Raw genomic sequence first — 16,659 nt, 5'->3', positions numbered from 1 at the left:
GGGAATGAAGGAACAATTCTGGGGTAACAGAGTGTTCCATATCTGGACCAGGGTGGTGATTGCCAAAGTGTATATATACACTGGTGAAAAAAATAACTGAGCTGTTCACCTAGGATCTGTGCATACCATGTCATGTAAATTATTATTAAGTAATGATTTTTTTAAAGTCCACTTAATTGAGAATAACAAAAGCAATTGACCACAGAAAATTTCCTTTTTTTTCTTTCTGTTTTGAAACTAGGATCTTTACCCAATATATGCTCCAACCTGACTGACTGCAATCAAACCAGGGGATTCTGACTCTTTACATTTGTTACTAATATCAATATTTGGTAAACAAGCCAGACACAAAAATGTTCTTCACCCTAGTTTCCTCGCAACTGTATTTTCAAAGGCAATTATGGAAGGTATGTGTGGGTGTGTATGCATTATATGAAATCTGACCTGTTAGACACACATCTCCTATTATCTAGTTCACCAAATACACACATGTAAAACTCTAATCCTAATTGGTCTTTACTGAATCTTGAGATCTAAGATGCCCAGAAAAAGAAAAAAGAGACCAGATGCTTCTTAAGGAATTCTTTCTGTTGCTTTGAAAAATGTAAGATTGTCTGGGGAGTCATTCCTTTCTTCAAATCTACAAGTCTCCTAGGAAAGAAAGAGGCACATATTTTCTAACACCAAAGTTCTAACTAAAGCCCCACCTGCTTTAATGCTGCATTCTAAGTTAATGTAACAAGAATCCAAAACGAATCCAATAAAGAGTATTATGCAAAACCCTTACCAGAAGAAAAGTATACGTTTCTGATTTTGTCATTAAACAAAAAAGAGATACAGAAAGTTAAGAACCCTAGGAGCCAACAATGCGATTTCATTAAATATCTATTCCCATCCCGCACCACACTTTTTTCCCCCAGTCTGAAATTCCTTACTTGAAGGCAGGTAAAGGGCACTGGAGTATTTTTTAAGTAAACCCAAGATACCACATTATTCGATGTGTAAGAGCTTCAGTTATCCTCTGCTGGGGCTAATTCAGATTAAGGCAAACAGGAAAATGATCTTCCTTGAAAGTGCCTTCATGATGAACTTGTCAGAGAATTTTATGTGCCAAAAATACCTAATGTAGTTTGGATTCTTGGTCTGCAGGTTTTTCATCAGCGTGGCCACGGATGCCTTGAACTGAGAGCCTGCTGTAGGAGGCCTTTTCAGGTTGATCTTGGCTGGGTTCCCTTCTGGGAACAAAGACTTGATGAGGGTGTGGCTGGCCTTCCACATGGCTTGGGACAGGTCTCGATACAGAAGGTCATTGTTTTTGTCAACAAATCCTTCCACCTGGTACAGCACCTACGAGAAGCACAAGAGACTCCGCAGTTGATAAACTGCACTCCAGAACGTCATATAACCGTTAAAAATATTCCAGGGCTATCTCTATTGCCGCCTCCTCTTTCTCCATCAAAAAACCCCCGACACATTAGTCACACTCCTAATACCGAATTAGCCTCCAAGTTTAAATTCCATCTGTCTAAATCACAGAAGAGTTCAAAATAAATTCTATTACCCTTCAGGATTTGCAAGAATAAACTCCAAAAATGCTCTCATAACATTTTCAAAGGATTTTAGGCTTTTTTGGTGTTTGAGCACATTTTTGAGGTTTTACTTTTTTTTTTTTTTTTTTTAAGTTCACATATGCCAATTCTAGTCTTAAGTAGATAGGAGAAAATAGAGATAGCACTGATATTTTCAGACATCCTAGGTGAGCAGAGAAATTGAACAGAAAAGTATCTTTTAGTAACATAAGCTGGGGAGGGGGGGAATGAGTACCAAGTTCCAACTTTTTGAAATTAACAGTAATTCAGATACTATATACTTAATTTTTACTAGCTACATAATTGAGAATGTTTTCCTCTTTGAAGTTTGTAATCTTATTTAGAAGAAAGGAGGTATTAAAGTCAATCAATACTTTTTCAGGACTCTGAAAATTAAGCTACGGTCAAATCTGTTTTTAACATTTTTATGTATCTTAGATGGTATAAAATTCCCTCACAAAAGCAAATGAATAATGCTTTTCTTAAAAAGTCAGTATTTCCCCACTGTTGTTTCAAAATCTCAATCTAAGAACTCATAATATTTGTGTGCTTGTAAAACCTTATTGTAAGTCTTTAGTGTCTCCTAATTTTTACTACCACGTCTCCTTTTATTAATGTTGACGGGTCTATTTTTATAGGATATCTCAGAGCTGAGAAACAACAAAATCGACTTTTAAAATACATTCCAACTCTCTCATGAAGTCCACTGGCTTTCCTCTCAGCTCTCAGTATTAGTAAGATTTTGCTCAACATGACCCAGATTCTACTTCTACTGAACATTTACTGATTCTACTCTTCTAGCAACTCAACTTCTCCTCACGAGTTGGCACTGGTCAGAACGCTACCTCTGAGGCATGGCCTCCTCGGGGGAACAGCCGCAGGCCCGCTGAGCGCTCACGGCTCCCCCATACCTTGCGGCTCCCCCATACCTTGCCGGCATAGTGCTGAATTCTGAAACAGCTATGAGGCAGGGACGTGTCATTGAGAAACCGAGAGCTCTTGCTCATCCGGCTCTCGAAGTGCTGGTGGGTGGCACACACTTGGTTGAGCTTCTCCAAGAAGGTCTCGTCGGTGACCGTGCCAGGCCTCAGGCACTCCTCATCCAGCATGGCCAGGATTCCGTTTGTGTTCTGCGAGAAAGGAAGTGAAAAGGTTTCCTTCCTTCCTCACTGTATTGTTTTCATAATGATTCCTAATTACACCGTCAAACACAATTAAAAAACTTAGTCACGAGAAAATTCCGTTCAGTTACAACGAAAAGCAGACAATCAAAACAAGTAACAAAAAGCCACAGAAGTCGGTCCCCTTCCACAGTGTCCCAGGTGTGTGTGTGATGTTGGGGAGGAGGGGTCTGTATCAGTTGCCCTCCCCCATTCCCTTCCGCCCTCAGAACAGGACCTACGGAGTCACCTCAGCCACCTCAGCGGGCTGATGACTGCAAGTCACATTGTTCAAAAAAGGCAAGTCAGACCTCATATTCAAAACACATTCAAACACAAATCTAAACGTCAGAAACTAATGTGACAATGCTGTCTCTACAACATGTGGTCATAAATCACAAAGCACAGTCTTTTCTAAGGCCATTATTTGATTCATAGCTTGAGAAGGAAATTGGTTTCAGATGTTTTCAAATTGTTCCTGTGTTCAAAATACGGTTTATTTTGTAGTAAAAAAAAAAAAAAGATGTGATTTGGGATCAATGCAATCAAGCTGTATTTCAAGAGTATCTGTTTAGAATAAAACTCGTATTCCACATAAAATTTCAAAACGGGTGTTGAACATGAGTGAGAATTTGTTATGTATTCAGACCCTATGATTGTATTTATCCCAAGAGCAGCCAGCCCAGTTAAAAGGAGTAAAAAATCAGGAATCTTCTACTTTGCTAAATAAAGGCCGCTGTTCCTTGGATTGCCCCTATAGGCTCATATGTCTCCGTTCCCAAGAGAATAATCCACTCTACTGACCATCAGCCCCACCCACATCCACCAGGCAAGAGTCCCGGGTTCCTCTCTCCTTCTCCCCACAAGGCCGGGACATCCTCTGACCAGGATCTGTTGATTCCACACAAAACCCAGGGGAAGTGTGGACTCTCAGGAATCAAGTATGTTCATAACAACCCCAGAGTAAACATTACTTTTAGGTAACGCTGGAAGGAAACACTTCCTTTATGGGCCCAGGCTCCTATGTGAACATGAGTTTCTTCAAACATATGTGCAAGGGTGCTTAGGGCTGAGATAATCTAATTAAACTAAGTGTATGAACACTGTTTTCTCTTTTTTTCCTTCTTGAAGGGAAATAATTAAGTTCAAGGTTATTATTTATGAAGGAAAATGTGCTAGTCATGACTTCTGGAAGTCAAGTTCCCACAATTTGGGTTCCACAAAATTTACCAGGAAAACTTTCCAGTCAGTCTACTGATTTCCCAGATATTAGAGTTCTGAACTGCTTACATGGAACATTAGTATTCACACTCCAACACTGTCCAGATTTTTCAAAACGAAGTTTACTTATTAATAGAAAAACAGTAACGCTTCAGCATATTCAATTTAATTAAAGGTGCAGCTTTCAGGAATATCTTGAAAACTGAGAGAAGAGATAACTGGCTAATTATATAATTTCCAAAAGGTCTTGTGAAAGGCACTTGTTGTGACATGTAGAGCCTGTGATTCTATTCCTAAAACACAGCACTCACCTACCACTGACAACTAAAACCACTGGAGGACAATAAAGTTTATGCATTGTTTCAAATAACTTTGTTATCAAAGCCAGGAGTGAGAGTAATCCTAAGCATAAAATAAGTTTTTCCAGGTTTTCACATACAAATCAATCTTCCTGCAGTCAATTGATTTATAATAAACTACAGACGATGATACAAAAATAAAATATTTAGTAACCTTTTGGAATCTAAGACATATCTAGTAATTTTTTAGACTTCAAAAGTCTTTTCACATATATACAGACAAATGTGGTCACCTGAAAAATCCTGTGGCTCTTGGCCACCTGCAAAGTCACACACAAGACATCCCCCACATAGGTTCTCTGAACCAAGGCTAGGTCAATACTTGAGCCACTCCTGGGGTCCTACTTAACTCAGCTCCCATGACTCTCCCTTCATCTTCCTTTATCTTAACTTGAAGGGCATGTTTTTTTGTTGTTCTTTATTTACTTAAAAATTTTTTAAAATGTTTATTTATTTTTGACAGAGAGACAGAGAGAGACAGAGAGAGAGAGAGAGAGAGAGAGAGAGACAGACAGACAGAGCATGAGTGGGGGAGAGGCAGAGAGAGAGGGAGACACAGAATCCAAAGCAGGCTCCAGGCTCTGAGCTGTCAGCACAGAGCCCAACGTGGGGCTTGAACTCACAGACCGTGAGATCATGACCTGAGCCGAACTCGGACGCTCAACTGACTGAGCCACCCGGGCGCCCCTGTTCTTTATTTACTTAAAATTTTTTCCCAGCTTTACTGAGATATAATTGACATATAACACTGTGTAAGTTTGAGGTATACGAGGCGATAATTTGGTACCCTTTCAATATTGCAAAATGATTACCACCATAACCTTAGTTAACAGCTCTATCACATCACATAATTACCATTTCTTTTTCGTGATGAGAACATTTAAAAATTACCCTCTTAACTATTTTCAAATACATAATATAGCACTGTTAACTGTAATCACCATGCTACACATTACATCTCTAGAACTTATTCATCTTGCAACTAGAAAGTCTGTACCCTTTGACTGACATCTCCCCATTTCCCCTACTCCCAGCCCCTAGCAACTGCCATTCTCTTCTGTTTCTTTGGCTTTTTTAGATTCTACATATAAATGATGTCATGCATTTGTCTTTCTCCGACTAACTTATTTCACTTAGTGTAATGCCCTCAAGGTCCATCTGCGTTGTCACAAATGACAGGATTTCCTTCTTTCTCGTGGCTGAATAACATGCCATTGTATATACACACATCTTCTTTATCCATTCATCTATAGACGGACACTTAGGCTGTTTCCATATCTTGGCTATTGTGAACAACCCTGTAATTAACATGGGAGTAAATCTCTCTCTCCAAGATCCTGATTCCGTTTCCCTCGGATATATTCCCAAAGTGGAATTGCTACCATCGTATGGTAGTTCTATTTTTAATTTTTTGACGAACCTTCATACTATCTTCTGTTATGGCTGCACTAATTTACATTCCCACCAGGAGTGCACAGGGGTTCCTTTTACTTCACATCCTCACCAATAATTATCTTTTTGGTAATAACCACTGAACGGGATATGAAGAAGTTACTAGAGTTTTAGAAATGAAATGGATATTTGATTTGGCGAAAACCTTTTTTTCAGAGCCTCCTCTGACCAGTGCTCATATTCCCAGGAGCCACGGACCGGACCTGGGTTACCAGTATACAGAAAAGAATGATGCATCTAAGGCATATTAATGCCCTAAAGGGCTCTGTGATGCGACCACAAGATGAGCACAGGAAATCCTAGCCAAGGATCAAAATGTCCAGCTGTCTATATGTGTGTTCAAGAACTGTGTATGATTCCTCATGGCTACAATAAAGTCTCTAGAACTCCACAGCTCTCAGAAGTGTCAAAATCATGAAGACACCAAGGCAGTGAGGTCTTTTGTAAGCAGTAAATTATTACTGAGAATTTTTTAGAAAATTATACCTAATACTCACATTTTCTATCAGGTCACAAATGATAGCATTATTGAAGTAGTCAATGTGTGTCCATTCTATGCCCTGAGAAAGAAAACAGAACAAAATCAGATTCCATACGATGATGATACTACAACACTACCATCTATAAAACAGACTCTGCCATCTTAATATATTTCACTTCCTCTCTGAATATTTCCTTTACACAATAATGCAGCAAATGTCATCTTCCGGTTCCCAAAACTTCCCTAATTGTAGCAGTCCGCCATTGACACGATGTGACTGAAGGAACACCCTTGACCTGTTCTGAGACTGCCCCTCATTCCACTCTGCCATCTGTGACAATTTCCCATGCACTCCCCTGGCTCTGTGCCAAACACGGACTCAACAGGCCCTTGGGTCAATATTACTCTGTGTATATTTACAATGTTTATAAGGAAATAAGTCAGAACTTGATCCCAGGAATCTAGGGCCTACATTTTTCTGTTCTTGATTTGTAATCACAAGGAAAAAATTAATTTTAGAGTCAATCCCATGTTGTAGGGCAGTTGACTATTTCAAATGTAAAAATATCCCAGTGCTAAGACAAAATATTTTCAACATAAGGAAAGACAAAAAAACCAACCCACTGGTTCTAATGCTAGCTACAAAGCCAAATCTGTGAGGCTAAATGTAATCGTTCTGGATCTGTTTATACTCTGCCCATAAGTGTAAACATTTATTTTTCTTCTAAGGGGAAGAAATTTAATTCATACAGCAAGCTAGGGATCTTCCTATATATTCTTAGACGTGTCTCAGACAATCTGTACAAACTTTTAAGTTACACATCAAAGTTGGGGCAATCTCTTTATGGTAAGAAGACAGGAAGGGAATGAATCTGGCTTTTAGGAAGTTTACGTTAAAAAAGTGCCAGAAAAGTATAAAACGTTTCTAAACCATGATGATCATTCTGAAAGAAAGATGAAATATTTATGATGTAGCTTTCAAGTAGATGGGTTATTTTACTAAGTCACTGGGGATAACAATCACATTAGAAAAATCTATATTGAGGCAAAAAAAAAAGGATTCAGTGTCTTTAATGATTTACAACTATGCTATAGAAAATGAAGAAAAATAGGTAGTATCATTATTCAAATATTAAAGCAAATAAATGAAAAGGAAACAAAAATATAACACAACATATGCAGAATATAATGATTTCTCCTTTTGTCTGAAATAATTTTATACTTCCAAAAACATTAACTATTTAAAAAATGAAAGGATGAAAACAAAGTATGGTTTTACAATTAAGGATACAAGGACTTTGTAAACACTAATTCTGATTACGTTCAAATTACATTGAGATAATCCATACACAGCACTTGTACAACACCTGGCAATACAGTAAGAGCTTAATAAGTATTACCTGTTTTTATTATAAAATTTTAGGAAATCAGTGCTTTTCAAGATTGAACAAAGCCTCAAAATATTTTCAAATTTATACAGAGTGATACTGACTTTTTGGGTGTATAGTTCTCATAAGTTTTGGCAAATGCATGGTGTCATGTAACCACCACCAAAATTCCCTTGTTTTTCCCCTTGGTAGTCACACTCTCACGACTCCCGTCCTCTGGCAATGACCAACTCTTCTGTCTCTGTCACTTTGCCTTTTCTGGAACAACATATCACGGAATCATACAGTATGCAGACTTTTGAGTCTGGCTTCCTTCATTTGGCATTAGTGCATTTGAGAATCCTTCATTTTATGGTGTTTATCAATTGTTTGTTCCTTTTTCTTTCCTTTTTTTTTTTTTTGGACAACGGACCACCATTTTTATTTTATTATTTTTTTCCTTTCATGTTTAATATGTTTTACTCTGGAAAAGCCATGATTAAAATTCTTCAGATGAGCACATGATCAAGTATTTGTTGGTTTAAAAAAATTTTTTTTCAGTAGAGGTGACATACTGTTACATTAGTTTCAGGTGTACAACCTAGTGCCCCAACTTGTCTATACCTTAGTCTATGCCCAACACAAGTGTGGCTGCCATCTGTCACCATGCAACACTACTTCAAGTCCATGGACTATATTCCCCATGCTGGGCCTTTTATTTCTGTGACTTATCCATTCCATAACTGGAAACCTGTATCTCCCACTCCCTTTCACCCACTTTGCTCATCCCCCACCGCCTTCCCTCTGGCAAGCATCAGTTTGCTCTCTGTGTTTATCGGTCTGCTTTTTGTTTATTCATTTGTTTTGTTTTTTAGATTCCACAGGAGGGAAATCATACGGTGTCTGTGTTTCTCAGTCTCACTTATTTCACTCAGCATAATACCCTCTAGGTCCATCCCTGGTGTTTCAAATGGCGTTTCTTCCTTTTTTAAAAAAATTTTTTAATGTTTATTTATTTTTGAGAGAGACACAGAGCACGAGTGGGGGAGGGGCAGAGAGAGAGAGGGAGACACAGAATCCGAAGCAGGCTTCAGGCTCTGGGCTGTCAGCACAGAGCCCGACACGGGGCTCGAACCCATGAACGCAAGATCATGATTGGACGCTCAACCGACTGAGCCACCCAGGCGTCCCGTGTTTGTTCCTTTTTAACTGCTGAGTAGTGTTTCCTTGTATGGATGTCACAGTTGTTGGTCCATTCATCTCAGACTCTTTTTTTTTAAACACACTATTATTTTACATCATTGCACTAGAATCCACCAGGACTCAAGTCAGTCAACTGATGTTCACTGAGCACCTACTATGTGCCAGGCATTGTTCGAGGCACTAGCAGCAGAGCAGCAAAGATATTCCCAGGTAGCTTAGATGTCATAACAAATGGGTTTTTAAGAGACACAACATGGCTAAACTCAGATAAATCTGATTTTAGGATCATGTTTAGATAGGCTTCTAAATCCACAATTTGTATTATGAGTATAAAAGGAACATTTAAAAAACATATATTTCAACATTACCTCCCGTATATACTCTTCTTGCTCCTCTTTAAGAGTAAGTTCAATGAAGATCTGTTGTAGCTTTTCATTACAATAATTAATAATGAACTGCTCAAAGCTGTTGTCCTATATGGAGAAAAATGAAAACGGCCTTATGAACCATGCACTAGCTGTCCCACAGCAGCGATGCTCCAACAGCTCAATCCATAAGAGACATCACACGCCATCTCGCAGATTTAATTGCAGCCCAGCACACAGCTCCTGGGACACCGAGGCCCAGCACACAGAGGGTTTGCACACCGCAGGCACTCAAGAAATGGTTCACGAGTCAAGTGAATGAATGAGGTATACACACGTTATGCAGTATTTGAAAGATGAAGACTTTTAGTTGACAGAGAAGCACTCTACATGTGGTTAAAAAAAAAAAAAAAAGTTTCTCCTAAAGGATCAGAAAAGGAACAGTGAGCTTTATAATCTCTGTCACCCAAGTTTCAATCTTCCACTCTCAGGTGAAACTCTAGAGCCCAAGAAAGTCTTCCTGACCTGACCACTTATTGCCCCCTTCTGAGGTCAGCTCCCTCATTCAAACTCTTAGATACCAGCACTTTTTAAAAAATCATGCTGTGTGTATATACGTGTGTGCGTGTGCATATGTGTACACATGTATTGATTAGTTTCAGCCTCATCTGTCTCATTAGACTGTATGTTCCTTAAGGGCAAGGGCTGACCATGTATCTCTCTTGCTGACCAACGTAAGCCCATGCCTTGCGCAGGACTTTGCACCTAGCAAGTTCTCCACACGTTCTTGATGAGTGAATGAATGAGTGAAGTGCCTAAAAAATAAGAGACCCAAGGGAATCGGCACATCAAAGTCATCTCCCCAGCGAGAAACAATCTCTCTTCTCTCAGAAGGCTCACATATTTATCACCCTTCGGCCCCTCAGCAGTTTCTCTTCATGTTAGAGTTACCTCCTATGAACTCCGATGCAAGATCCATACCTAAATCATCTCTGAACAATCCGCAGGGTTTAATGTACTGACATATATACTGAGGGCACAAAATGCGTGCCTGTGGAATGAATACAATTTGCCAAGAACCACACCATTCCGGAAGAGGTAGATCTGGTAAGAAAACATGTTCTCTTCACCTCTATCATATGTCTTTGCAGACAGGAGATGGTAGCCACGGGAGCAAGGGATGGTATGACCTCACCACTGATAAACCTGACTCCTGTCCCACTGAGGTGGCTATTCCTGGCCTAATGAGCTAGGAGTGTCCAGGCGTGAAACTGAAGCTCGTCGCTTCCTGTGAAAACACAGAGCAACTGGCCTTCGAATCTCTCCGTGAGTGACGAAAGCAAAAAAGTCACGCGGTATCTGACCACATTCTTTGCCGGAAGTCAGCTAAGGGTTTCCTATCACCAGTGATGAACTAATTAATCAGGGAAAACTTCTACCTCTAAACCTTAAATGACACATACACACTATCACTGACTAATCTTTTAATGCTAAATCTGGTCAAGGATAAAAGCTATTTTGTTTTTTGTTTTTAATGTTGCAGGTTCTTACTAAAGGGCACACGCTGATTTTAAAGACGAACACAGTCTTAGGTACAAAGGGACTTCCCCAATACTCATTTTCACATAAAATTTTAAAAGCTATGTGTTCTAATCTTTGGAACTTAACAATTTTTGTCAGAAGCACAAGCCCATCTGGGATTGATGCCTTATTATGATTATGGTCAGGATAAGGTCATTTCTCAATGAGGAAGTCTGGCTTTCTTAGTTTGGTAAAATATATCCTTATAGAATACCACTACCCCAAATTAAACTTACAAATAAAATTAAAGTTTTAATGGGTTTCCATGAAATTCATGGAGTAAATCCTTTCTGTTAATTTAATAAGTCTATGCTCATGGAGCCATTTAAGCAAAATGATGCTGAACTTCATATGGTAACTAATGAGGAAAAGGAAGTGGAGAATAAGTAGTGTCCTTGGACACATCACATGACCGTGAACAGCTTGAAGTACGCTCTGCAACAGGACTATGAAATACACACAAGCAGGTTAGAAATCAGAGGCAAAGCTTCACAATTACAATGCCACTCAAGGAGTAAGTTAGAACTCAACTGGATTTCCCTTCAACATTTAAAGATTCCTGTATGAATTCTCTATTTCATATCTGCACACAGTTAATCAATGGCCATTTACTGCAAAATCCACACAGTTGGAGAAGCCATTAACACAGGAGCATGCAACAGACTGTCACTGCAAACAGTTCATACTTACTGCATTCTGGTGCAAAAAGGGACAGATTATACAAAATGCAATCAGTTCTTAATTTGCCATAAACTTCTAACAGTAAACACTTACCGACAGTTATTCATTGGTGCAAATGACAGATTTTACCATTCGGGCTATGTTTCTGATTGGCATAAAACTCCGAGATCAAGACACACGTCCAACCAGTTCAAACCACAGGTCTACAATACCTACAAGTGGTGTCTGAACTGTGGTTCTGCGAGGCGTGAGCTACGCAGGATAAAAAGTCTGACTCAGACAATACCTCATGTGACTTGCTTGAAGTCCCAAGGCTTCAGGATTTAATGCGTCTAATTCTAAATTATCAGGAAAAACGTGTATGTATAACCCATCGCCCCAGGGAGTCAGAGACAGAGGCAATTAGCAGGTCACCACAAGAGTGAAGAGATCCAGCAAGATCCAGAAGCAGCTCCTCTTTCTCACCACCGCACTCCCCCTCACCCCCCGTGCTGTCCCTGCTATGTCTCTCCTTCAAACATAAACAATGTGGTAAGGAGAGAGCGTTCTGGAGACAGCCTAAGAAAAAAACTGGTCTCTCCTACCTTATCCTGTTGCTTAAAGAACAAAAACAAAATAGAACAGCACAATCACCAAGGCAGAAACCAGCTTACTTCCCCACAGAAGTATCTGAGCATTTATTGCAAACATACCTCACAGCCTGCAAAACGTGTTACAAATCACCAGAGCAATCATTATTGCCAAAATTGAAGGCCATCGCATTTCTTATGATCTGTGTTTGAGTTGTTGACATTGTCCAAATGTTTGGGGAAATGGGACTTCACGAATCATTAAAAATAACATGCAAAAGTTTATAATTTGCAAAAAAAGAAAAAAAATTAAGGAGCAGCCTGGTAGCAGTTCCTATAGCTGCACCTTGCACAGGCTCTGAACGTGACTTCACGCACACAGGCACTAAACACCGCTGGGTTTTCCACTCGGGTCCTTCTTCCCTTTAGAAAACAGCTAAACTGGATCTAGGAACCATCACATGAATACAAAGGCCCCGAAGCAATTTGATATTTGGATGCTTTTTGTGTGTCGAGAACCGTGGGTGGCCAGAGATCCCTGAGCTGGGCGTTGTCTCCCACATGTCAGTCTCATGAATCAAAGTCTCCTAAGGAGGAAGTGGGCAGGAACTTGAATGACTCATCTCCCCTCCCGTCTCCAGTTTTCTACCCATGCCCCATGCATGGAATGTGTCTCCACTGTCTAAGTCACATTTATCCCCAAAGGCTAAGGGAGAAAACTAAAACTTTGGGGAACATCTTCAAATACGCACATCCAGAATTTTCCATTATACCATCTCCTTGAATGGAGCCCAGAACCATCCCACCCCCACTGGATTGCTCTAGGAAAAACAGGTAAACAGCAAGGTGTCTACGTTTGATACTGTTTTACACTGTAGTCACTAAGAGTATACCGGGATAGGAAGAACTTGGTAGGTTTAGAAGTATGTAATATACCAAAACTTTAAAGTCTAGGGTTTCTGTCAAGAATTCCTGAGTTTGAGTCCACCTTTTCAACATCAAAGAAGCAGCAAACCATACCCCCCAATGAAGTTCACAACCAGTTTATACTCTTAAGTATCAACTATGAACTTTCTGCTTGGAAGGATTCTGAAAGATGGATCAAAAATACTGGCCTGTTATTAATTTCTTTGTATCTTCTTGGCAACAGAGGAGGCTAATGATATCTTATACACTATGAGACAGGGAGACATTTCAGTCTTGTATTCTTTAAATACGTAACATTTTTCTTCCCAGTACACAAACATGGTAAGTTTTAAGAAAAACAGCCTGATAGTGCTCTTCTTAAATACTTTAAGCGTTGATTTAAAAGGTTAAAGCAAGAGTAATGACGTCCATACTATTATGAACCATATTATTTCCCTCCATTTTCACTCTAAAGGGTACTTTAAATCTTCTCCTTCAAGTTCTCTAGCACATGGAGAACGAAATCAGAGGAAAAAAGCTGGAACAGAAGGGACTGCCTATAACCAGGATCAATTTTCTTCTAAAAACAATTTAGAAAACAAATCTCATAACCACGAGGCACACTTACCAAGCTATACTGACTCTTACCCAACTATTAGGTCATTTGATTTGGAACAATCATTGCATCTAGCCTCTCATATCTTTACTGTATATGGTTCATATACAATATATGTATATGAGGTGCATATATGTATATGAGGCTCAAAAGGGCAAGATGAATAAAGAGCTAGCCCTTCAAAATAACTAGCCCTTTGCCTGCACGAAACTAGCTCCATTGTATGAAAAGTGAAATATCCAGCCTGTTGTTCTGTTTTGGCCTATGGCATGCTAATAATTTATTAATTTTCCCAGTAAACTACCTGCCAATTGTAGTACTTCCCAGATAAGCACTTAGCAAGAAGCTAAATCGATTCAGATGGCTCAAAACTTAGTCTTGAATTTAATTTTTTAAAAAGAATAGCTGTTGTTCTTTTATGGTGATGCTACGAACGTCTCTCAGAGATCAGTTCCAAGAACATCCAAACTTGATTGTGTGGAATTGGAGTGTCTGGATTATATAACTCTCTTCCCTTACAAAATCGGACTGACGTTAAACAAGGATTTCTGGCTAGATTTTTCTTCTCTGTGGATTTTAACTCACTTCCCCTTCTTTTTGGTATCAGTGTTCCACTAATCTGTTTTCCAAACTGACATCAGATCACATGCGGCCAGCAAGGCAGGGCTATTCACACAGCTGGCCCTGGAATGCTCTGCAGTCAAATCCATGTGTCACCATCCCATGGTTTAATGCATCAGTTTCCCTCTTCCGTTTAGAGACGGACCAAAATGGATGAAAGGTTTCCACCAGCTCAGCTGAAAAGTGTTTTCATGGGAACTGTCAATGGGGTCAGGAGGCAGAATTAGAGACATTAAAATTTTTTTTCTTCTCTGGACCTTTACTGTCCAATTTTTAAAGTGATGCCCAGGGTGTTCTACAAGGCAGAACCCTTAATTCTTGCAGTCAATTTCAAGGAAAGTAAAGGCAGAATTTTCATTATGTTCTATCAGTTTATTTTCGCTGGGGTAGACAGTATCACAGAAATTTTCATTTATGCACTGATGAGGATTCTGAATACTTCTCCCTAAGTCAGACCTTGCGCCCTTATATTTCAGCTTGTGGTACTTTTAAGTCCTTAATTATCTGGCTTCCTTATGTTCAACAGTATGAACTTCCTGACGTTTCCATGTTTTCTAATTTTGCTGAGAATCCAGGAAAACGATGGGATGGCATCTGGGGTGCGCATGTGAATAAATCACAAGCAAAAAAACCATTTCTAATTCTGTATCAAAGAGCAGGTAAAAGTATCTAAAAGCATACACCCAAATCTCTATTCTGTGCTTCCCCAAATAAATTTAATTGTAAAATAAATAATTAAGCAGCTTACTAAGAATCAAGATGTTTGGAAGATTAATCTGAGAAAGTTTACACAGGAAAATGCAGAGAACGATTAGTTATAATGAAAGACAAGTCTTAATTCTCTCAAGGAAACGGAAAAAAAATCAAAGCATCTATCGCATGGAGAAGGAAAAATAACTTCTCATGATTTTAGGGCCATCATAAGATCTGCTATAGACATGACTGGTTAATTTGGCCTTGATTGAAATTTCTGGTTTGTTTTTTTGAGTACAGTTGACACACATTCCATTAGTTTCAGGTGTGCAACATAGTGGCTCGAAAAGTCTATACTTTGTGCTGTTTTCACCACCAGGGTAGCTACCATCTGTCACCATAGGATGCCATTAGTGCTCGCTTCGGCAGCACATATACCGTAGGATGCCATTACCATATTGGTGACTATATTCCTTATGCCGTGCCAAAAGTTCTGTTTATTATTTTTTAAGTTTATTTATTTAGAGAGAGACAGAGAACACGAGTGGGGGAGGGGCAGAGAGAGAAGGAGACAGAGAATCCCAAGCTTGCACTCTCAAACCCTGAGACTATGACCTGAGCCAAAACCAAGAGTAGGACGCTGAACCAACTGAGCCACCCAGGCTCTCCTGAAAGTTCTGTTTAAAAAGAATAAAAATATAACCTGTTTGCTTTTGGGTAAAGCTCCCCCAAGTGATTCCAACATGCTGCTAAGTTTAGGAACTACTGAGCTGGAACATTCTTCTGAAGAAGAAAGAAGGGCATTTTCAAATATAATGCAGGCGTTTTCATAACTGAAGTCCATAATTGTAACAGTGTTGAGTAAAATCAGGATATAACTTGCAGAAGTGAAGCACATTCATCAAGATGGGCTTGGAGAGAAACCTGAATTGGCCATTAAGTAAAAAATATTGCCACATTGCTACAGGATGTTTTACCCCGTCCCAAGTTACAGGTTGTGTCCACTCAGAACACCTAACTTCGTCGTCGTTGTTGTTGTTTTTAAGTTTATTTATTTGGTGGGGGGAAGGGAGGGAGGGAAGGGGAAGGGCAGAAAGAGAAGAAGAGAGAGAGAGTATCAAGCAGGCTCTGCACTGACAGAATGGAACCCAACACGGGGCTCACACTCACGAACCACGAGATCATGACCTGAGCCGAAATCAAGAGTCCGAAGCTGAACTGAATGAACCACCCAGGCGCCCCTCTAACTTCTGTTTGGATTAGATCTGTAGCAAACGCATTTTTAAAAAGTAACCTAGTTTCTTGATTAGACCTTCCTACCAGATAGGATGTGCCCTCAGCCAGGAACAGACCCTCCGTCTTAGGGTCGGCTAATATCACTGTAGGCTCCATGCAGGGAAGGAACAGCTGTCTTGTTTAGCGCAGGAATATGATTCCTATTAGGCAGTAAATAAATAATGACAAATGACTTCCTCACTTAGGCATGGTTAAACTGCTCATGGGGTATAACTCAGCTCCCTGAGTGCTGTGTGGTCACTTACCACATGGCTGATTAGATCTTAGGACAGACCAGAATGTAAAGACAAGCTGATGTCCCCTCATGACCCCATTATCCTATCAAAAAAAGTTTTCATGTATTGTGACATGACATTAGGCACCTGGCCTAACAGATCAATAAATCTTCTTATGGCAACATAAAAATAAAATAAAACCAGTTTCTTTGATTTTAGATACATCATTAAATGTGTGTGTGTGTGTGTGTGTGTGTGTGTGTGTGTGTGTGTGTGTTTCCTTC

At 39.5% G+C, this 16,659-nt stretch overlaps 1 protein-coding gene across 7 annotated transcripts in view; it reads right to left on the bottom strand.

Moving 5' to 3' along the window:
- The window catches only part of MYO1B (myosin IB), a 190,632-nt gene that overhangs the window by 33,428 nt on the left and 140,545 nt on the right, over nt 1-16,659 (bottom strand). For 4 of the 7 annotated variants that reach the window (XM_045480562.1, XM_045480558.1, XM_045480560.1 and 1 more), the window contains exons 14-18: nt 11,469-11,474; nt 9,201-9,305; nt 6,279-6,341; nt 2,519-2,719; nt 1,121-1,347 (exon numbers count right to left, since the gene is read on the bottom strand). In XM_045480562.1, coding sequence (XP_045336518.1) covers nt 1,121-1,347; nt 2,519-2,719; nt 6,279-6,341; nt 9,201-9,305; nt 11,469-11,474 — 602 coding nt within the window. The remainder of the gene's footprint in view (nt 1-1,120; nt 1,348-2,518; nt 2,720-6,278; nt 6,342-9,200; nt 9,306-11,468; nt 11,475-16,659) is intronic. The other 3 variants (XM_045480564.1, XM_045480559.1, XM_045480561.1) reach the window with 1 other exon arrangement.

Source organism: Leopardus geoffroyi, chromosome C1 (genome assembly GCF_018350155.1).
Source record: "Leopardus geoffroyi isolate Oge1 chromosome C1, O.geoffroyi_Oge1_pat1.0, whole genome shotgun sequence".
NCBI classification, from domain to species: Eukaryota; Metazoa; Chordata; class Mammalia; order Carnivora; family Felidae; genus Leopardus; species Leopardus geoffroyi.
Note: the sequence above shows the minus strand (reverse complement) of the source record. Positions and strands in the feature narration are given on the sequence as shown.